Consider the following 23,959-nt stretch of genomic DNA (forward strand, 5'->3'; position numbering starts at 1 on the left):
GTGGTTAATAAACTCGGCCTGTCGTTCGAGGGGTCCGAGGTTCAAATCCCACGCACCTCTGATTTTCCAAAGTAATGTGCTCATTAGAAATTAATTATCACTTGCTAAAACGGTGAAGGAAAACATCGCGAGGAAACCTGCATACCTGAGAGATTTATAAAAAAAGTCTCTAAGGTATGTGAAGTCCACCAATACGCACTTGGCCAGCGCGGTGGACTATGGGCTAATCCTTCTCATTCTGAGAGGAAACCGTGCCCAGTAGTGGGACAGTCATGGGTTGATGATGATGATGATTTGACAACCTGGCAACATTACAATATCTAGCAATGCCTTACGACACGCATAGAGAACTTTGCCAGACTATATAATTATGCATTTTTCCTTCAAGATGCTTTACTGTATAACACACGCGATCGGATGAGTCAAGAGATGGTTCAGCACGAACGGCGTTCCGACGGTGACCTCCAGCGGCTCCAAGTGCATGTCCTCGTCATCATCAGCTGGCTCCAGGGTATCAGATGATATGGACATCTTCTCTCGGCCGTCTAGAAGCAGATCTGTTGATGTGTTGTCCTCTGGAATGTCCTGGTCGAATACCTTGGAAATAATAATAATGTGGGTGTTTTTAAGATTTGGGCAATGCAAAAACAATGTTAAATGAGGTCCCCTAAACGTCCTTTCGAGGCGCTTCATATAAAAAAATACAAAAGAACAAAAAGTCTGCTAAATTATCTATGGCTAAAGTTAATTAGAGATTAATAAAAAATCTATCAACTGTCATAAACGATAAGGATGTAAATTCAGGAAATAGGCTGCATTTCTTGCACAATCTGTTTATCCCGGTCACTGACCTAGCAAAAGGGGAATAATTTTGAACATAAACTTCAGCCTTAGCCTGTTTCAACAGTGCACATTGAACTCACATTGGCGAAGTGTCATTTAGTCCGAAAGTAACATTTAATGACATCGGATGTCAATTGACAACAATTTTAGATATGGTTTTGGTAAACCCTCTGTGGTTCGACCTCGTCGACACCAGCGCTACACCTATTTCTACCTAATAACAGCAGTGTTAAGCGCTGCTGTGTACTGGTTTGAAGGGTGTGGAAAGGGATTTACTTTTCCGAGGCATTACAGCTTAGTTCTCAGGGATAGCAGTATATCTGTTTCCTAAAAGAGGAATCTAATCTTATCTGGTGTTGATTACAGAAGTCCATAGGCGGCAGTAGCGACTCATCAGGAAGACTGCTCGTCTGCTACTCCTATATTATGAAACTCACCTCGTCATCATATTCCTCATCAGGCATCGTGCGCCCAGACTCCAGGTCCGGGCTAGCATAGTTCATGAAGCCACTATCATCGCTGTACTCGAAGTCGCTCTCGTAGTCATCACAATCGAAGTAGCGGCTCTGAAATGGAGAAAAAGGTCAATTAGATATTTGACCTATCCGTAGAATAAAGTTACTTCTGCAAAATCGTTACTTTTCAGGAGAGCGATTTGAAATTTGGTAAGCACAAAATCAGCATTAACATTTTTCTTAATTATTCTAGAAGATTGAGTCTTTCCCTAAGCTTGTAAAATACTAATTACCTTTGTTTTCTATAGAAAGATGGTTAAAAATGTTTTATTTCTTTCATTTTTGAGTGTTTATGTACACATGTGACGATTAACTTTGTTTTATGTAAATGAGTATCGTTTCCAAAAGTTATATGTGATCATGTGTGAAAAATATGTTAAAAAAAGCCAAGATTGCGTGTTTTTCACTCTGAAATCATTACCATTCTACTTTTATAATAAAATTACGGATTTAATATATTAATTGCTTATTCTAACAAAGACGTGCACACGGGTCGCCTCGCAGAGAACAAAGTCACGTCTGCCGATGTCCCATCCCGCGCGCTTGCGACCGCGTCGGCCTAGACGGCGAGTAAAGTTACTCGTACGCATATCGCCTCATTCTTTGGAAAAATAAATCACATGTAACTTTATTCAACTGGTATCTTCGAAACTACATAACATTAAGAAAAAAATATTTTACTAACACATAATATAGGTCAGCTTGGTGTTATAACTACAAAAAAAACGATTTGGTAGCATAATCATATATTACTTTGTTCTTCATATAGGTCGTATTAATGTCTGCGTAAAACTGCTAGTCCGCTCTGAATATAGAAATGAATCGCGTCGCCATAGCAAATTGTATGACTACCCCATTTTTTTTTTGTTTACGAGGGGGAAACCTTCAAAAGGTACCCGACGATGTGGGAGCGACGCCGGGTGATGTGGGACTTTTATCGCACTAAAACCCCCCCGGTAGCCGTCCTCAGCGCTTGGCGTAGAACTCCGGGATCTCCGATGGGACACAACCGGAGTCCTCCGAGCGCGATCCCCCTATCGGACTTTGCCCTTGGGGGAGCAATTTACGCTCCTCCCGCACACCTGGTGTTTACGACGGTATGCGGCCACACACACCACCGACAAATAAAAAAGGTAGTTATAAATGTAATAACATTTTTTTAAAAAAGGCAAAACGCGTATCTGTTTTAAATCTGATAGATAGATAGAAATGTGTGGTTCGACTCTGGTGGTATCACCGCCACATCTTTTTCTGCCCAATAACAGCAGTGTTAAGCGCTGCTGTGTTCTGGTTTGAAGTGTGGTAAGGGAGACAGACTTTTCCGAGGCGTTCCAGCTTAGTCCTCAGGGGTAGCGGCGCATCTGTGGCTGACCTCAGGTAGGAATATCTAATCCGATCTGGGGTTGATTACAGATGTCCATGGGCGGCAGTAGCCACTAACCACCAGGTGGACTGCATGCTCGTCTGCTACTCTCATATTATAAAAAAAGTTAGTACTAAACATCACGGACGGTTTGCACAATGCACGTGTCTCTCATAATGCAATAAACGGTTAAATTAGATATCGTACATAACAAACACGGTTATGCCGACGGAGTAAATATTTATATTATTATCGTTTTGTAGACTTTATCCAATAATATTTACGTTCTAAACAAGAATACACGTGTACGAAATTGCATAGGTCAATTATAACTTATGCAAATATGACATCATGTGTGGTAATCTAGATTCATTATCTTTATTGTTACCATAGATTAGTAAAGATACTTCGCCGCCTTGAAATTGAATGAAGCCACAAACGGCTTATTAGTAAGTTCTTTTTTGAATTATTGACAAAAAAAAAACATTATTAGAAAACATTTACGAATAAATAACTAATACTGCGTAATTTACATAATAAATAAATAATTATTTCAAATATTTTAGGGACATTCTAGCACGGAGACGTGGCAAAACTTTTTTACGCAACTATTTCAATTCTCAAAACTGGGTACATTTTCTTGTTAGGAGTGAGTAATCTTTACTAATCTATGATTGTTACACATGCTTCCGTTAGTATGTCATCATTATTTTCAAGTTATTGTGAGTCATTGTTATTATAATTATGAAGCGAAATAAGCGTCAAAATAGATGCTGAGGTTGACATACAAAGGTCAATAGTAAAGCATGCACTAAACAGCTTAGCTTAGTGTCTCAGCCGACATGCTTCTTTTAGCATAGCGATGGACAATTTAGCTGTTTACGAAAGATACAGTGATCATAAGTTACACAACGCACACGTTTGAGCGCCGTTCCTAATTATAACGCGCAATTTGAACGCTCGATGCAGCGAAAGAACCCGAAAAAGACGATGTAGCATTAATACAGACGCTATTTTTTTTTTTTAAACGCTTCTACACTCACAGCCCCACACTAGGATTCCCTGTGGCGTGGGTGCCATGGACACACACATAGACAAATACACAAACACCCAGACCCAGAAACAGAAATCTAAATTCATCATTCAGATGTCTGTCTGGCCGGGAATCGAACCCGGGACCCTCTGCGCGTCAGACCGGTATGGTGACCGCTCCGCCACGCGGATCGACACCTTTCTTTTTTTTATAATATAGGAGTAGCAGACGAGCATGCAGTTCACCTGATGGTAAGTGGCTACTGCCGCCCATGGACATCTGTAATCAACCCCAGATAGGATTAGATATTCCTACCTGAGGTTGGCCACAGATGCGCCGCTACCCCTTAAGACTAAGCTGGAACGCCTCGGAAAAATCTGTCTCCCTTACCACACCCTTCAAACCGGAACACAGCAGCGCCTAACACTGCTGTTATTAGGTAGAAATAGGTGTGGCGGTGGTGCCGCCGGAGTCGAACCACAAAGGGTTCTACCACCTTCATTTGTTTGTTCGATATCGTGACAGAACGAAGCAAGTCGCCAAAACGTGATGCACAGCATCGTGTCGATACGTAATACGCAAGTAAACTATAGTATTGTTATAGCCGTTATGTATGGAGTTGCACGGCCCTCTAACGTGACTTACGTGACTATTTTGTTTCCGTGCATTAGAAAGATAAAGAATTTTAATTAATCGTAGGTACTATTTTGGGCATATAATGCTCCTTCTAACATAATTTTTATTTTTTATTTTTATGTTATTTAACAAAAGTATCTTGTAGGGTTACCTAATACGCCTAGCAGATATCTATACTAATATTATAAAGAGGAAAACTTTTTTTGTTTGTTTGATTGTAATGAATAGGCTCAAAAACTACTGGACCGATTTTAAAAATTATTTCACCATTTAAAGCTACATTATCCACGAGTAATATAGGCTATAGTTTATATGAAATATTTTTGATAAATAGATTTTGAGGCGGTATAAAGTTTGCCGGGTCAGCTAGTAATAAATATATCATGACCCCATAGATAGGTTTCTATGAATGACCCTATAATATTCAAAACAATTACAAAATTTGATAGTGAAGTACTTTAATAACTAGATGCATTATAGAAGCGTAAGGTCCAACATTCAAGAATAGAAATATCTCAAGGAACTACTTTTTAGTAACCAGTAATGAGTAAGTATAGTTCCGCGTTATTGTAATGAGAGCATGTCCTTGTTAATTAAATGAAGTATTTCCGTAAAGGCTACTTACATCAGTAGGTGCATTAATTAAAACGGTGTCAGTAGTTTCATGCGAAACGAAACGTTATTTATATAAGGCTACTCACATACGTCGTTCGGCGACATTGATTTTTATCTATACTTCTATACTAATATTATAAAGACGAAAACTTTATTTGTTTGTTTGATTGTAATGAATAGGTTCAAAAACTACTGGACCGATTTTAAAATTCTTTCACCATTCGAAACCTACATTATCCACAAATAACATAGGCTATATTTATATGAAATATATTTGATAAATAGATTTTGAGGCGGTACAAACAAAGTTTGCCTGGTCAGCTAGTCATAATATACAAGTGTTAATAAAAAAATTTAAAACCTAGTTTATTACATAGCATCCCAGGTAAAAGTATGTGTAATCCGAAAACGCCAATAATAATTTATTTTATTTAAGAAGATTTGAAATACTTATGTACTTGTAAGGCATCTGTATATCTTTTAGAATAATAACTACGTATGAATAGCGTCATCATGGGTAATGTATGCGCCTTTAACTTATTAAAAATAGTCAAATGCAAAAAAACAGCAGGATTCCGTAATAAAGAAACAATGTGTGTGTGTAGCCTAATGTGAACACTCCGTTTTTCAGTTTATCGGTTATGGTATGTCAGCCATGCGTAAATATTTTATAAGGTTGGTACAACCATGTAACTTAGCTTAAAACGAAACGGGCGATATCAAATCAACTATATTTAAACGTAATTAAAACAAAAGTGGATAGATTTTATTAAATAAAAGTACGTATCTTAAAGAAGTTTGTTTTATTGCCATTTGTGCGACGAAAAATATTTTTGATATACCTTTATAATACACTAGCGCATGCGTGAAACGGAACGTTCTACAGCACTACCAACCATCCCATCAAATGTCTGTAAATTATGTCAGTCAGTGACTCAGTGTCAAAAAATATTACAAAGCTAATGTTGCTAATATGAATCGCACAACATAATAACAACAAAGAAATAATCTAGTCGGGTATGACGCGTGTTAAATTGAACGAGTGTTCGTAACAGTCACGTAATAACATCGGAACGAAATTATGGTGAACTGACATTACGATGGCTGCTATAATAGCGAACGACTCGCCCAAATACCGTAACAGTTTGATCTGCTGCAGTCCTCGAAGCGCGGACGTCGTTTCTGGTACCTCATCGTCATCTACATCTGGTTGCGTGTCAGCTGACGAGAGTTACGACTCGAATTACATCCCGAAGTCGATCGCTAACCGTAAGTTGAAGATACATAACACAGCGACGCGAGAGGAGATCGAAAAGGCGATAAACCAGTGCAAGGAGCTTGTTTTAAGCAGCCCCCAGTGTTCTGACGAGCGAAAATGGTTAGTGCGGTACTTAGTCGAATTACGCTTAAGATTGGAGGACTTAAAGGACAGCGACGGGGTCCTAAGGGCCCGTGTCGCGATTAAGGGCCACCATTTCGAACAACAGACAAATACTGGTAATAGGAAGCTGTATTGCGATCACTGTAGTGGAGTTATATGGAGTATTGTCCAAAGTTCGTACATTTGCACCGACTGTGGGTACCTATGTCACTACAAATGCGTTGATGACATCTGTAGGGTGTGCGCGCACGTCGTGATGACAGAGAAGGGCCAGTTCGAGATGAGCATCTGTCCGGAGAAAGGGTTAGCGGCTCAGGACTACAAGTGTGCGGAGTGCCACACCGCTTTAACCTTCAAGGACACATGGAATGAGCCGAGATTGTGCGACTACACAGGTCTGTATTTCTGTGCGACGTGCCATTGGAATGACTTATCAGCTATCCCGGCCCGAGTCGTCCATAACTGGGATTGGGAGAAGCGCTACATATCCCGGATAGCTAGCCAAATGCTGAACTTATCGTGGAGTCGACCATACATCGATATCGAGAGCATTAATTCTAGATTATTCAACTTCATAGCCGAGTTGGAATGGGTGCATAAAATGAGACGAGATTTGGAATGGATGCGTCGTTACTTATGCGCTTGTACCGAAGGCACGAGTTTGCTATCTCCATTGTTCGTGCAACTAGGAGATGTGAATAAGAAGTACAGTATGGCACATCTCCAAGCGATTAACGATGGCAGCCTGGAATCACAGTTAACGGAACTTACCGAAGTCTGTCGTGCACATATCACGAACTGTGCGCTCTGTTCCGGTAAGGGCTACCTCTGTGAAGTTTGCGGTAACAACGAAATCTTGTATCCGTTCGATTCTGGTGCAATCATGTGTGATAAGTGTAATTCTATGTACCACAGAGGTTGTTGGTTGCGGAAAGGACAGAAATGTCTCAAATGTGTGCGTTTGGATGACAGGAAAAAAAGTAATGTAACGACAGATGACACTGATTCAAGCCATCAGTATGATATTGACAAATTTGTTGAATAAATTGTGTTTGAATGATTCGCCACTCTGTTAAATTTCTTACTAATCTGTCATAATTTTGTTATAATAAATTTAATGACAGTCAGAACTTTAGAATCAACGACATTATTAAATAATTGACAGAGAAAATATATATAGTAAAATAATAGAAATCAATGTTATTTATACATCTGATAAAAGTTAATATTACATTTAATAATATCTGTCATAGTTTTGATATAAATAAATATAACGACAGTCAGAACTTTAGAATTTATGACGTAAATAAATATTTGACAGAACAAATATATAATTAAAGAATTTAAGACAATATTATTTATGATACAGCATCTGAAAGTAAGACATAAAATTAATTGAAATAGATATTAGGAATAATTTGTAATTTTTAAAATCTGGGATCTATTTGAATGTTTAAAAAGGTTTACTTGACAAACTGCTTTGGATGTGGTTGCAATAATGCAAACTTTACGTAATATAGATACTATTATTTAGTTTAATAAATCATCATAAACAATTTTAAATAACTTTCTCTTGCATTGGAAAATATATTAATGAATTCTTTGAAGAATATCTATCAATAAATTTCTTCAATTTATTCAAAATTGACAATGAAATTCTTCATTTAAATTTCATTTCAAATTCAACTTCAAAACCATAATGAACACAGTCATTTAATTAACATATACTTTTTAATGATTTATTAACAAAAAATATAGGGTAAGTTAAGGTAATATAGGGGTAACCGTATGAACAAAATTAAAGACTAATATATATTTTAAAATTCATTGAATAAGCCTGCAAATTTAGTATGGTTCACTTCATCATCATCATCAACCCATTATTGTCCCACTGCTGAACATGGGTCTCCTCTCAGAATGAGAAGGATTAGGCCATAGTCCACCGCGCTGGCCAAGTGCGTATTGGTAGACTTCACATACCTTTGAGATATTTTTAATCTCTCAGGTATGCAGGTTTTCTCACGATGTTTTCCTTCACCGTTTCGCAAGTGATAATTAATTTCTAATACGCACATAACTTTGAAAAAATGAGAGGTGCGTGCCTGGGGTTTGAACCTCGGAACCCTTGATCGAGAGGCCGAGTTTCTTAACCACTAGGCTATCACTGCTTACTGCCACTGGTTCACTTATGAAGTGACTATCTTTGTCATTACATGGCAACATATGATTGTCTTCAGGTAGAACCTGTTCTATATTGAGTTGGTCATATGTCCATATGGTGACTTACCATCAGGCGGATTGTATGTTCATTTCCTACCTCAATCACATATACATATAAAGTTAAGATTAAAACTACTTTGCAACAATCTGCAACAAATATGTATGATGGTATATATTTTTTAACCATGCAGTATGTACCACTTTCCCTCCCACAAAGGATGCGTGCAGATGCAAAAAATTAAGACTGAACGGTTAAGTCTTACCGATTAACAGTCGTAGAGTCAACTTACCCTGATGATGCTCCGTTTTGAAGCGAAACAAGTGTTGGTGGTATGTATGGTGGTGTATATTTTTAATTTTTTGCATCTGCACGCATCCTTTGTGGGAGGGTGGTACATACTGTATGGTGAAAAATATACACCATCATACATATTTGTAGCGGATTGTTGCGAAGTAGTTTTAATCTTAACTTAATAGCATGGATTTCCACAAAGTAACGCCTGATATAATTAACTATCAATCACACATGATTTTACTGGTGCCCATATTACCCAAACTTACCTAGACTTTTAATCTTTTGTATAAATATTTTTACATTATTTTATGACTCTGTATTGTATTTTTTTGTTTTAAGACAAAATGGTTGCTTTTAGGCAGCGATGTGATAGCAATTGGTGTGAAATGACTTAGAATATACAAGATATGTAGAAAGCGCGTATAAATACAAACAAAGGTGGTAGAACCCTTTATAGTTCGACTCTTCGGCACCACCGCCACACCTATTTCTGTTATAACAGCAGTGTTAAGCGCTGCTGTGTTCTGGTTTGAAGTGTGGTAAGGAAGACATACTTTTCCGAGGCATTCCAGCTTTGTCCTCAGGGGTGCGCATTTGTGGCAAACTTGTGGTAGGACTAATCCTATCTGGGGTTGATTACAGATGTTCATGGGCGGCAGTAGCCACTTACCATCAGGTGGTTTGCATGATCGTCTGCCACTTAATACAATGTGACGCAAATTCTATGTATTTTTATATTCCAAGAGTTTAAATAATCTTAATAAGCTTTCGTATTTAGTTAGCTTCGAAATGGCAATAAAGTTTGTTAAGCTATTTTTCATATGTAATTTAAAACATAATAAAGTGTCGCTTGTAATAACAAATAAGCAATTTTGTCAAATGAGCTTGTAAAAATTGTATAACATCTATCATAGTTATTTAAATAAAATATGTAAATGTATTTTAATATAATATAAAAATTATGAGTATGGAAGTGTAATTGATTTAAAATATATTTTGAAAATAACATACTACTTACTATTTCGACATTTTTTTTTAGTAGAATCTTTGATAAGTAAAATAGCAAGATACTTCATCGCCTTGAAATAAGGATGATTTTATCACTTATTTTTTTAATTCTTGACAAATAAAAAATATTTTTAGAGAAAAAAATCGTATAAATCACGAATACTACGTAATTTATGTAATAAATAACTAAGTATTTCAAACATTTTAAAGACATTTAGAGCGGAGACGTGGCAACACTTTATTTACGCAACAATTTCACTTTTCAAAACTGATTACACTTTCTTGTTAGGAGTTATCAATCTATGTATTTTACTCATCTAAGGGTAGAATATAATTTATAATATTTTGGTCAAATCACCGTGAAGCATACGCAAGCGTGCGTGAAAGCACAATAAAAAAGTAGCCAAAACTTTGTTTCAAGTTTTGTTCTGTTGAGATCATTACAGGTATACATAAGACGAAGATAATTTATAGACTTTAAACATCTTTGAAAAGCTTTTGTTAATAGAATTCTTAGGTTAGTTTTACTAACGATGTTTTTCTTCACCCTTAAAGCATGTAATAATTATTTACACTTCCATATTTATAACTTGGTATGGGTTTTAATCGTTACTTATTGCTAAATTTATATTCGCGCACGTTTTAAAATAGTGGTATTACTTTATTTCTATGAACTGAGTAAGATCGCTTATTTATTTGACCCAATTTATGCTAAATTGAGCGTGTACTTACGAAGCGTTTTAAATAACTGTTTTGTTACAAAACTCAAGAGACCGCAGTTTAGTGCGATTACGTAGCCGCTGCGGTTACGCAGTAGCGGTAGGACGGAAAGAGATCAATATATGTTGGTCACCGTTGCATTGGAAGCAGCAGATAATCGCAACGCCACGGAAATAAGTCGCGTGAAAGCGCAACTGTCATTTACATACAATTTTATATTTCTCTGCGTTTTGCGGTTCCGCGACCGCGTGTGGATGCGGTAGAAAAACGCTCTGTGAGTTTTGCGTCCGTACAGGGAATAAAGTGATTAAATTTGTTTTAATTATCATAATATAATCTACACTAATATTATAAAGAGGAACTTTGTTTGGTTGTAATGAATAGACTCAAAAACTACTGGACCGATTTTAAAAATTCTTTCACCATTCGAAAGCTACATTATGTACGAGTAACATAGGCTATATTTTATATGAAATATATTAGATAAATAGATTTTGAGGCGGTACAAAGTTTGCCGGGTCAGCTAGTCTGAAATGACGACTTTTGTTTATGTGCAATTTTCTCTTAAGAATTATTAAAAGCGATAAAGGTAAAAATAAATTAAAATGGCGGCATTTTATTTCAAAATCATTATAACATTTATAGAAATAATTTAAATATGTTTGTAACGATTAAAATCTATGCTGTTGTTAGTCAATATATTTGGATCGATAATAAATTGGTGCTGTAAATCTTTTTTGGAAAAGCTTTAATTGGCTTGGCGTAAATTGCCTTAAAAATAATATTATTCTGCTATTATGGTTGTCATTGCAAATTTTAAAATAACAATATATAATATGTTTAAGATAGTTGATGCTGATATATTTTAGAAATTTAATTAAAAAATTAACGATATTATTGTGTTTTATTGTGTTGTCTTCCTGAGAATATAGAATTTTCTTAAATTTGTGATATTTATCACAGATGCGTTGCTGCTTTCTTAACCGAATGCGGAGGGTAATGTTACTGGATCGTATGTACTTATGTCATAGATTAGTAAAGATTACTCACTCCTAACAAGAAAATGTACCCAGTTTTGAGAATTGAAATAGTTGCGTAAAAAAGTTTTGCCACGTCTCCGTGCTAAAATGTCCCTAAAATATTTGAAATAATAATTTATTTATTATGTAAATTACGCAGTATTAGTTATTTATTCGTAAATTTTCTATAAAAATGTTTTTATTTGTCAAGAATTCAAAAAAAGAACTTGCTTATAAGCCGTTTGTGGCTTCATTCAATTTCAAGGCGGCGAAGTATCTTTACTAATCTATGACTTATGTATGTAAAGTTCGCGCTAAACTTCTAGTAGTTCTAGTCCGCTCTGAATTGCGCGTAGGTGTAGTTAGAGAACCAAATGAGGTCGAACACAACTACAAGTAGGTATGTCATCAACAACCCGTTACTGTCCCACTGCTGGGCACGGGTCTTCTCTCAGAATGAGGTGTAGGCCATAGTCCACCGCGCTGGCCAAGTGCGTATTGGTAGACCTCACATACCTGTGAAAATCTTAGGTATGCAGGTTTCCTCACGATGTTTACCTTCAACGTTTAGCAAGTGATAATTAATTTCTAATACGCACATAACTTTGAAAAATCAGAGGTGCGTGCCTGGGATTGGAACCTCGGACCCCTCGATCGAGAGGCCGAGTTTCTTAACCACTAGGCTATCACTGCTTTTCATGTACAAGCATGTACCTACTCCGTAGCAATACTGAGGGCACACTAATGCAGCTATGTACCCGCGGGCGAGAGCGGGCAGCGAAAGCACAGTAATATTTCTACTGTGGCGAAAGGGTGCCGTGTGTCTTCTTCCCGCTAATACCTGCAATTTGCTGTTCGACGCGACCCGTTTCTATATTCAGAGCGGACTAGAAGGTTGGCGCGGACTCACCTATGTCCTAGTCTCTGGCACGCCTTGCAGCACAAACGGCTTGACGGATTAACATATGATGTGTCGTTGGATTCGTCTGAATTGTGGGGGTGATGCAGACTATATTTTTTAACAGTCGGTTTTTTATTAATAATAATTCGTCTAGTTTTCCTTGTGAGTGTTCCACGAAGTAAGGCATTTTATGTTCATTACGTAGTTTTAAATTATCCGTTACACTGACAGAAGCCGTAAGAAGTTTGTTTCATAATTGTTATTATTGTACCAACGATAATATTACTATTATGTTCTAATCTTGTATGGGAAGAACCGAACGAGTAATTTGTTTCGGATAATGAGTAATTTAGCAGGTAGTTAGAACAACAACACATTTTTACTCAAATAGGTATTTTTGATGTGAAACATCTATAGCCGCACGTAAACCCGATTTCTGGCGTGGCCATGCGCAATAACTATTACCGAAGTCACTGATTAAACGAATTAAGTAGTCACGATTTGAAATAAATTCGTAAATTTTTGTATTTAATGAAAATAAATGTTTATTCAATAAACAGTCATCGTTATCTGGAAAAAAATCATAATATTTTATTTTATCATTATGACATATTTAGTTCCTATCACAATATGTTCTTTTCTGCATATTACTTTTACAAAATAATGTCGATGTTTCACATCTGCCAGGCGTCCCGTGACGGCTCACACTGTTTTTTTTTTGTTTACGAGGGGAAAACCTTCAAAAGGTAGGTACCCGACGCCACAGCTTTGTGCGGTAAGAATCTTACATAACCCCGTGCCGCTCCCACGGCATAGGGTACCTTTTGAAGGTTTCCCCCTCGAAAACAAAAAAAAAATGAAAAAAAAGGTACCCGACGCCGTAGGAAGTGTCGTCGGGTTATTTGGGATTTTTACCGCACCAAACCCAGGTGGCCGTCCTTAGTGCTTGGTGGAGAATTCTGGGTTCTCCGACGGTATACAACTGGCGTCCTCCTGCGCGATGCCCCTCTCGGGCTCTGCCCTGCCCACCCCATCTGATGTTTGCAACTGTCTGCGACCACACATACCACAGCTTTCCCGGGGTTGCTATCCGGGCGTTTTCAGCTCCCACTCCCGCTCGCTACCCCGAAAGCCCGCTTTTAGTCGCCTCTTACGACAGGCAAGGAATACCGTAGTGCTATTCTGGTCCCGCAACTACAGACAATAAATCTTGTACGTACCTGACAGTCAAGGCACCGACACGACTCCCGATAAGTGCAGGTGTTCATAGCGCTCTCCAGGTGTTTCAGGTGTGTGGGTTCCACCTCCAGGCGAGGCTTGCGACGCGCCAGGGAAGACAGGAACGACATCAGGGAGATACGACGAGGTTTCTGCTTTGGCACATCCCTGGGAAAAGTTTTAATCTATCAGGCAAATGGTATTTTTTTTTAAATATGGTAGTAGCAGACGAGCATGCAGTCTACCTTATGGTAAGTGGCTACTGCCGCCCATGGACAGCTGGAATCCACCCCAGATAGGATTAGATATTCCTACCTGAGGTCGGCTACAGATGCGCCGCTATCCCTGCCGGACTAAACTGGATCGCCTCAAAACATTATGTCTCGCTTACCACACCCTTCAAACTAGAACACATCAGCGCCTAACTTAATGTGGTAAGGGAGACATACTTAAACGAGGCTTTTCAACTTAGCCCGCAAGGGTAGCAACGTATCTGTTGCCAATCTCAGATAGAAATTTAATCTCACCTGGTTTTGATTACAGATGTCCATGGGCGGCAGTAGCTACATACCATCAGGTTGACTGCATGTTCATGCTACTCCTATATTCTAGAAATAAGTGTAGAAAACTTCGATAGCGTGATTCAGAAAGCTCCATCTATTAATGAATTGCGGAAAGTCGCCACGAAGGTATCAGCATTTTTCAAAACAGGAATACAGCTTTACAATACATCTCCTTCTTCTAAATATACAGGGTGTCCCGTAAGTACCACGACAAACTTGGGGAGAACATAGGTGAGGGTCTGACCTCTCTGGGAAAAAAAAATTACCTTAGTAAAAGTGTCACCGTTTTTGCACTATCAATTGTTTTAGATTTTTTGAGAAATTCAGCCCTCTTCATCTTCATTCGTTAACTGCGTGTACAAATTTGGTGATGCAGTGTTTATTTTTTCTGTTAAATACTATCAGATAGTTGGTCTATCATATTGGAATGTAAATTGGTTAAAAGATGTAAAGGAACCATGAAAAAAATAGGGATATTTTTAGATTTAATTTTTTTTACAATTTTTCCCTCAACTTTGACTCGTCGCGGTGAAAAAAAAATGTACTGGACTATAAATGTACATTGCCCAAAAAAATATGTCCAGTTAATAGAGATTTTAAAAAGGTACCAAACTTCCTATTTAAAGTGGAAAAAAAAAATGTTCAGGCCGTTTTTGCATGAAAGGGACTGAAACCAACTAAAACGTAATGATCGAGTTTTTATTTAAATTACGGTTTCTACCGACTCACAACGTGTCAGGCAGTACTAAATCACATTATTACCTAGCTACACACTTAAAAATATCATTCTCCATTTGTAAAAAAACAATTTAGTAACTAACTAGCAAACAAAGTAATACAATTTATTAAGTCAATTTTAACTACTTTGAACTGTCGTTTCGAAGTGAAACTTCGTACATGTATGTAATTTGAATGACAATACCATAATTTGACATCTTGGAACAGATCTGATAATGGAGCCAGTAGATGCATGGTTCATTTTTTGGAAATCCCTCGAGTTTGGGCTAAATTGGTAAGAGATCTACCATCCACATCCTGGCTCCATCATCAGATCAGTTCCAAAATGTCAAATTATGGTATTGTCATTCAAATTACATACATGTACGAAGTTTCACTTCGAAACGACAGTTCAAAAGTAGCTAAAATTGACTAAATAAATTGTATTACTTTGTTTGCTAGTTAGTTACTAAATTGTTTTTTTTACAAATGGAGAATGTTTTTTTTAAGTGTGTAGCTAGGTAATAATGTGATTTAGTACTGCCTGACACGTTGTGAGTTGGTAGAAACCGTAATTTAAATAAAAACTCGATCATTACGTTTTAGTTGGTTTCAGTCCCTTTCATGCAAAAACAGCCTTAACTTTTTTTTTTCAACTTTAAATAGGAAGTGTGGTACCTTTTTAAAATCTCTATTAACTGGACATATTTTTTTGCGCAATGTACACTTATAGTCCAGTACATTTTTTTTTCACCGCGACGAGTCAAAGTTGAGGGAAAAATTGTAAAAAAATTTAAATCTAAAAATATCCATATTTTTTTCATGGTTCCTTTACATCTTTTAACCAATTTACATTCCAATATGATAGACCAACTATCTGATAGTATTTAACAGAAAAAATAAACACTGCATCACCAAATTTGTACACGCAGTTAACGAATGAAGATGAAGAGGGCTGAATTTCTCAAAAAATCTAAAACAATTGATAGTGCAAAAACGGTGACACTTTTACTAAGGTAATTTTTTTTTCCCAGAGAGGTCAGACCCTCACCTATGTTCTCCCCAAGTTTGTCGTGGTACTTACGGGACACCCTGTATATAACTCAAAGGTGACTGACTGACATAGTGATCTATCAACGCACAGCCCAAACCACTGGACGGATCGGGCTGAAATTTGGCATGCAGGTAGATGTTATGACGTAGGCATCCGCTAAGAAAGGATTTTGATCAATTCTACCCCCAAGGGGATAAAATAGGGGATGAAAATATTACTTCGTAACGCGAGCGAAGCCGCGGACAAAAGCTCGTTTAGGTATAAAGCTATAAGTGTGGTAGTCGAACCATAGAATACTAACCCATCTTCGACATTATTAAGAGCTGCCGGCTTCATCTCATCTTCACACAGCCTCGCCTCGCTTTGTCTGCGCTTGATGCGACGCTTCACACCCATGCCCGGTTCTGTCTTGTCCGTTTCATACGACACTGTAGAATAAGATATAATTATATACACAAACAGTATAATTACGACACACAAACGAATAAACAGCATAATTATGACATATACGACATAGGTAGGAAGTTATAGGCCTAGCGCTTAAAACTCGTTCTCTAATCGGAAGGCCCCAGGTTCAATCTCCGGGCACATATCCTTAATTTTTCTTTATGTGCCTATAAGAAATTATCACTTGATATAAAGCTGATGGAAAACATCGTAAGGTAACTAGCATACCTAAGAAAATTTTAAATAAGTTCTCAAACATCGAAATTTTAAAATTTACGTTTTGATTTTAGGCGGGAAAATTATCAATCTTGTTAATATTAAAAAGCGTAAGTCTGTGGCCTCTAAATAATTCAAATGACATCCTATAAGTAGAAAATAAGCACGCAGTCCTACACCTGATAGAATAGTATAGAATACTCTTTATTGCACACTTACAGTTGAAATTGAATAATTAACAATAAGCTTATGGTATAGTCAGCGCCAAACTGCTAGTCCGCTCTGAAGTTGCGAGCAGGTGTAGTCATACAATTTGCTATGGCGACGCGATTCATTTCTATATTCAGAGCGGACTAGCAGTTTTACGTGGATTATACATGTATGTGGTCATTGCCACTCATGGACATCTATAGCTCCTAGATAGCATTGGTATCCCAACCGAGGTCGGCCGACTACAATTTCTATCGTAAATAAATAGTTTGAAATGTGTGAAAAGGCACTTATAAAACCTTGTACGTTAGCCTTAAGGATAGCAACGTATTTGTGGCCGACCTCAGATAGGCTTCTAATCCTATCTGTGATTAATTAGATGTCCCTGCGTAGCAGTAGCCACTGACTACTAAACTACAATAAAACTTTACCACAACCATATTCATCGCAACAATTCCATACAAGGCGTTTTAACTTAGTCTCTATGGATAAATTGGATAATAACGCATTTGTGGCCGATCTCAGATAGGACTCTATTCTACCTGTGATTAATTAGATGTCTATGCGCTGCGGCAGCCAAATACCATCAGATTCTCGTGCTCTTGCAGAAGTACAATAAAACTTTACCACAACCATTTCCATCGCAGCAGTTCCAGTTATCCCCGTTCGTGGAGTTGTCGTACTGGGTCCACATGCCCTGGGCTGATGGGTTCTGGTACACTGTCTGGCTGGACTCGTTCCCGTTTATAGTATCGTATTGGGATTCTGGTTGGTCGAGCACCTGGAAGTAAAGTAGGGTTAGTGGTTAGAAGAAAAAAGTTAGTAGGATAAGATTATTCTGTTCTCTGTCTTTTTATAAAGGAGAACAGAAAAAGTAAAATGACAAGTGAAAAAGGAAGATATCGAAAGAATAAAAGACAACATATTCTGTATGTATTTCTGTGTGTGTATTTCTTTTCTCCTTTTCTTTCAAGCAAAAAAGAAGAAGAGAAAAACATAGAATGGGAGTTTGGCGGCAGATCTCCCTGTGGATCATGCCTGGGGATCGGCCGTACTCCGACAGTCTCAGTTCGAAGCTTGTATATATGCAAGATGTTTAGAAAACTTCGATAGCGTGATTCAGAACATACGTGGCGCCACCTCTTATCGAGAAGCGGGAAGTCGCCACAGGAGGAAGTAATTTTGAACCACTTAAATAGTTTTAATTTTTTATTTTATTATATAAGTATTTTGTTTTACTAATTATTTTATTTTAGGTATGTAGGTACATGTATTATATTTTTTTTATTTTAATTAATAATTTAGCTAAGTACATAATTAATTTTATTTTAATTTATTATTTTATTTTACCTGGTAATGTGCCCGAGTTCCAAGGAAAAACACAGCTCCGGAGGATGCGTTAGACATTTCAGGGTTCTGAAAAAAGAAAAATATTTTTTCTTACAAAAAAATAGCAAAAGCTTAGTAACTTATGAACTTAAATAGATCATTAGAAAAAGAATTGTGTAAAGTTACATAATTAATTGCCACAAAAGATGGTTCAAATTTAAGTTTGTCCGTTAATTAGGTACATAAGAGATGGCTCAAGTATTAGATGTTACGTTAATTACATGAGATGGCTTTGGAATTATTATGACTTTGGTCAGATGTAGTGAGTCTTGAATAGAGTAACCTTTCCTTTACCCGTACACAGCGGGCCGTATCCGTGTGCGTGACACGATAGGATGCAAGCACGCGTGCGGGTGTAAACACGTGCGACAAGAAAGGTACCCACCCTCCTGACCCACTGCTGAGCACGTGTCTTTTAGACCGAGAAGAATTTAGACCTATTATTTAGGCCAAATGTTATTGGGGTGACAAGCGTACACTCGCAGTCAAGTCTCATCACAATTGATTTAGTAGTTTTGATGATTAACTTAATTGTACATTTAATTAACTTTAAATGATCCGACAATAACAGATTTTTGAAAAATAAAACTACAACTTGTTTAAATGTTTCATTACCTAGTTAAGTACGTGATTTTGTAGATAATAATATAATCATAGGAATGTTGTTAACAAAATTAAAAACAAATGAATATTACAAACAATGATTTATTACAATTTAATTTGTAATAAATCATTGAAGTAGATAATAAAAATACACTCATAAGTAGATAATCATAACAATATAATAAAAATGATACCTAAGTAAATTATAGAAAATATTCATTAATTATTGAACGATATCAAATGTTTCTACTAGCAACAAAATCTTATAGAATTGATAAAACTATAAAATCTAATAAAAAATGTGAGCCGTCACTGGACGCCTGGCAGATGTGAAACATCGTATATATATACCATCGTATAGCGTGGCGACGGCATGCGTCGCCACGCCAGAAATCGGTTTTACGTGCGGCTATAGAAGTTTTACATCAAAATGCTAGTAGATTATACTTAGATTATATTCCAAGTTTAAATAATAGTTTTGGGGTCTAAATGTAGATAAAAAATCATTTATAACTCAATATCGTATGCCTCAAAACCAAATTGACATTGAATATTAAAGAAAACAGCGCGAGAAAACCTATTTTATTTTTGCTACTTCATAAGTCCTTAAAGGTGCTATCTAGATTATGCCAGCTTCCCATGAGATACGTGCCCAGCATTGGGATTAACTTAATATATAAATGGGCAAAAACAAAGAACTTTCTGAAGGTGGTAGAACCCTTTGTGGTTCGACTCCGGCGGGACCACCGCCACACCTATTTCTGCTTTATAATAAGTGTCAAGCGCTGCTGAGTTCTGGTTTGAAGGGTGTGGTAAGGGAGACATACTTTGCGAGGCGTTCCAACTTAGTCCTCAGGCTACCCCCGGCGCATCTATGGCCGACTTCAGGTAGTAATATAATCTTATCTGGGCTTGATTACAGATGTCCATGGGCGGCAGTAGCCACTTACCATCAGGTGGTTCGCATGATCGTCTGCCACTTAATACAATGTGACGCTAATTCTATATATTTTTATATTCTAAGAGTTTAAATACTCTTAAGAAGCTTTCGTATTTAGTTAGCTTCGAAATGGCAATAAAGTTTGTTAAGCTATTTTACCAATGTCATTTAAAACATAATATAATCGTCTACTACTCTTATATTATAAAAAAAACGTTACTTTTTACCTTTTCACTTTATCAAACAACCTATCTTATTTATTATTTGGTAGCAATGTTAACAATTGATGAACAATTGGTGAAGGAAAACATCGTGAGGAAACCTGCATATCTGAGAGATTTATAAAAAAAAATCTTAAAGGTATGTGAAGTCTACCAATACGCACTTGTGCAGCGCGGTGGACTATGGCCTAATCCGTCTCATTCTGAGAGGAGACCCGTGCCCAGCAGTGGGACAATAATGGGTTGATGATGATGATGAATGTTAACAATTAATTTTAAAAAGATAATAATGATGGAATGTTTACTACGTAACTAATATGTAATCGTTAATGACTATACTACAATTAAAAGTATGTTTCAAAAACATTACCTTTTATGAATCCTGTGTTGATTTCTTTTGTTTTTTTCTGTTTTTCTTCTGTTTTTGTAGTCAGATATTTCTACTGAGTCATTTCTAACCTCAACTAGGGGATGACGGGATTGTGACCTGCGCAGTACTATTTAAGGGTTGCTAGGGTTAAATTGGGGTTGCTTTGGGGATGGAAAAGTTGTCGTATTGAAAATTATTCTGATGTTGTAATCACTTTTACAATTTTTTATAATATGTAAGAAGTAATCGAGCATGCTGTCCACCTGATGATAAGTGGTTCGACTCCGGCGGCACCACCGTCACACCTATTTCTGTTATAACAGCAGTGTTAAGCGCTGCTGAGTTCTGGTTTGAAGGGTGTGGTGGAGACATACTTTTCCGAGGCACTCTAATCTTATCTTGGGTTGATTATCAATGTCCAAAGGCGACGGTAGCCATTTATAATATGAGAATAGCAGGCGAGCATGCAGTCCACCTGATGAAAAGTGGTTACTGGACATGTGTAATCAACTCCAAATACTATTAAATTCCTACCTGATGTCTGCCAGATGCGCCGCTGAGGACTAAGCTGGTAGCCTCGGAAAAGTATGTCTCCCTTACCACACCCTTCAACCAGAACACAGCAGCGCTACACTGCTGTCATAACAGAAATAGGTGTGTCGGTGGCGCCGGAGTCCTACCACAGGGTTCTACGACCCCTGTTCTATAAAGAGTGGATTACAGATGTCCACACGGCAGTACCTTCTTACCATAAGGTGGACTGCATGCTCGTCTGCTATTTTAATTCAGTCACGCAATATTGAAGCTGGATATGCATTGACTGCGCTAACGGTGTACGGAACAGTGAACAGTCTTAAGGCTCTGTTAATTTATAAAAGAAATCAGCCAAAGACGCGCAAAGAGTTCCAGGTTCGATCGGCCAGATAGGCACCTGAATGGTGAATTTTGATATCTGTTACGGGTCTGGTGTTTATGTCGTTGAGTATGTCCATGTCTACGATCCCTGTGTCTTAGTGTGGGGTTCTACTAAGTTTCAATGTAGGTATCTACAAATAGAAAATCTAGTGGTAACGGTGGAGGTCGTGAGGTAACCTGCATAGCACCTGAGAAATTAATCAAAAACAAAAAATCTCAAAGTGCCAAGGCCAGCGGGGCGGACTATGGCCTAATCCTTCTCATTCTGAGAGGAGACCCGTGCCCAGCAGTGGGAGCGTAATGGTCGACGATGACGATTTTATTAAACAAATAATATTGGGGATCAATATATTTTTAAAACTCGTTCTAACCCTCCATAAGTAACCTTACACGACATTCTAATAAGAATAATTTATACCCCATACAATATTTCGTACTTACAAAAGAATCGAAACACAATATGTTCGAATTTTAAATTGAATGCATCGCCTTAATAACGGAAACCTGATTCCAGCCCCTCTCCAATAGAGCACAGAGTAGAAACACGCAGAATCAATTGCACGTCTCATGATGCGAAGCATCAGAGAGTGCTTTACGATCGAAAAATTTGTTTCGTTTCATTTTGGCGGCTATTTTTATTATTATAGCCTTGATAGTTCACGGAATCAAGATATTTTGCATACTATTTTAATATAGCTATGTGAATATTTTTTTATAATATGTATAGGAATAACAACTGAGCATGAAGTTTCAAGTCAGATGGATGGTAAGTGGCTACTGCCAATAAGATGACATTCCTACCTGAGGTCGGCCACAGAGGCGCCGCTACCCCTGAGGACAAAGCTGGAATGCCTCGGAAAAGTATTTTTTCCTCACCACACAAACTTAAAATTAGTATCCCGTCTTTACATTCTAATTTCGTTGTATACCCGCGTGGCGCAGCGGTCATCATAATGGTCTGAAGTAGTGGGTTCCGGATTTTTTCCCCGATAAGGCATTTGTCCGATATCTATTTCATCATCATTATTCTGGCTGTTTGTTTATTTGTCCTTGGTTAAACAAATTGTGTTTCTGTACAGAAAAATCGTAGTATGAAGTTATAGCGTATAGCGTTTTTAGTTTCCTCTGCCTTTAAATCAAACATGAACCTTTTTTAGGTGAGTTTAGCGTTTGTACTTCCTTTAAATCAAACATGAATGTGAATAATAAATGTATGAAAAAAAATATTACTTATTCATTAAAAAATAGTTACTAAGCCAAATCGCGCATAAAGATTTGCTTTAACAAATACATAATCGTTTTAGGAATTTGAATGTACTCTTTATATTTAAAGAGTATTTACTTTAAAGAGTATCACTTTGTAAGGTCACATTTATTATTATACCTTATTGCGTTAGTTTAACATTATAAAAATAAATAAAATTAAAATAAGTTTAAAACCTTTCACTCGAAAAATAATGCTGGCCACATATTTCAATTGGCTGTAACGCTGTATTCGTGATTTAAAAAAACAAAAGTGGATTATGGCGGGAAACGGCAGATGTCAAGGACGATGTTTGTGGAGGTCATAGATATATTATCCTACTTTAGTATAATATATCTATGGTGGAGGTCATGGAATTAATTAAAAATAACTAGCTGGATTCAAGTCTTTCATTGGAGATACCCCCAACAACTTCAATAATAAATAAATTCTACAAATAGTTCGCACTCTCTGTGTTAACATTACTCTGTATTCCCTGACTCGCGCTATCAAAGTTTTCCAATTCCATCGCATATATACCGTACGCTCCTCTCTCAAGCAGGGAGTCCGTCGCCCCTCGCAAGGCGGTACGCAGCCGTCACACACAACTGCGACCAACCCTTACTCTCCTTCAACGTTTGCCATTCTGTCGATAAACCCAAATTACACCGTATCCGATTGTACTATGGTATCCGACACCACAATGATATAGTCATTAAAACCTGACGCTAGAATGACGAATGCTTGGACTAAAGTACTAGGTTATAGTTATAATCTATGGACTAAGCACCGGGGGCGGGCTTGACTCCTGTTTTATCTATTTAGAGAAAAAAAAAACAAAATAGTTGGTCCTTTTTAAAATCTTGCTTCTTTATTTAAAAACACATGCTACAAAAGTACCTTTCTTTTTCTTTTTCTTAACGAGGGGGAAACCTTCAAAAGGTACCCGACGACGTGGGAGCGACGCCGAGTCATGTGGGATTTTTACCGCACTAAAACTTCCCCGGTGGCCGTCCTCAACGCTTGTTGGAGAACTCCGGGATCTCCGACGGAACGCAACCGGAGTCCTCCAAGCGCGATGCCCTGATCAGGCTCTGCCCTGGGGGTGCAGTTTTCGCTCTACCCACACCATGTGGTGTTTACGACGGTATGCGACCACACATACCGCCGTCCTTCCCGGGGTCACTTGCTGGACGGTTCGATCTCCCACTCATGCCGCCCGCAACCCCGGAAGCCCCTTTTAGTCGCCTCTTACGACAGGCAGGGGATACCGTAGCCCTATTCTAGTCCCGGAACTAAAGGGA

The 23,959-nt window shown here is 37.6% G+C and overlaps 2 protein-coding genes and 1 long non-coding RNA gene across 3 annotated transcripts; 2 read left to right on the top strand and 1 right to left on the bottom strand.

Moving 5' to 3' along the window:
• Nucleotides 1-255: 255 nt before the first annotated feature.
• On the bottom strand, nt 256-20,614 carry LOC140748770 (uncharacterized). Its single transcript, XM_073081639.1, has 7 exons — nt 20,498-20,614; nt 18,325-18,390; nt 17,602-17,755; nt 16,403-16,529; nt 13,770-13,935; nt 1,281-1,409; nt 256-597 (listed from the first exon to the last, which is right to left on the bottom strand). Exons 2-7 carry the CDS (start codon nt 18,379-18,381, stop codon nt 394-396), a joined length of 837 nt encoding a protein of 278 aa, XP_072937740.1. The 5' UTR covers nt 18,382-18,390; nt 20,498-20,614; the 3' UTR covers nt 256-393.
• On the top strand, nt 5,923-7,448 carry DEF8 (differentially expressed in FDCP 8 homolog). Its single transcript, XM_073081616.1, has one exon. It carries the CDS (start codon nt 6,106-6,108, stop codon nt 7,429-7,431), a length of 1,326 nt encoding a protein of 441 aa, XP_072937717.1. The 5' UTR covers nt 5,923-6,105; the 3' UTR covers nt 7,432-7,448.
• A 2,169-nt stretch (nt 20,615-22,783) lies between the features above and the next one.
• LOC140748771 (uncharacterized) lies at nt 22,784-23,055 on the top strand. Its single transcript, XR_012102973.1, has 2 exons — nt 22,784-22,976; nt 23,024-23,055. It is a non-coding gene; the product is annotated as an uncharacterized LOC140748771 (long non-coding RNA).
• The last annotated feature ends 904 nt before the right edge of the window (nt 23,056-23,959 follow it).

Source organism: Epargyreus clarus, unplaced genomic scaffold (genome assembly GCF_041222505.1).
Source record: "Epargyreus clarus isolate Ecla_fem2 unplaced genomic scaffold, WU_Ecla_fem_2.2 ptg000016l, whole genome shotgun sequence".
In the NCBI taxonomy this organism is placed as follows: Eukaryota; Metazoa; Arthropoda; class Insecta; order Lepidoptera; family Hesperiidae; genus Epargyreus; species Epargyreus clarus.

Bases quoted from the DNA above. Each gene is read 5' to 3' on its own strand.
- LOC140748770 (XM_073081639.1), bottom strand. From the start codon at position 18,381: ATGTCTAACGCATCCTCCGGAGCTGTGTTTTTCCTTGGAACTCGGGCA. The intron at 16,530-17,601 runs GTAAAGTTTTAT...CTTATTCTACAG, and splicing joins CTGCGATGGAAATGGTTGTG to TGTCGTATGAAACGGACAAG. The intron at 13,936-16,402 runs GTTAGTATTCTA...AACTTTTCCCAG, and splicing joins CTTAATAATGTCGAAGATGG to GGATGTGCCAAAGCAGAAAC.
- DEF8 (XM_073081616.1), top strand. From the start codon at position 6,106: ATGGCTGCTATAATAGCGAACGACTCGCCCAAATACCGTAACAGTTTG.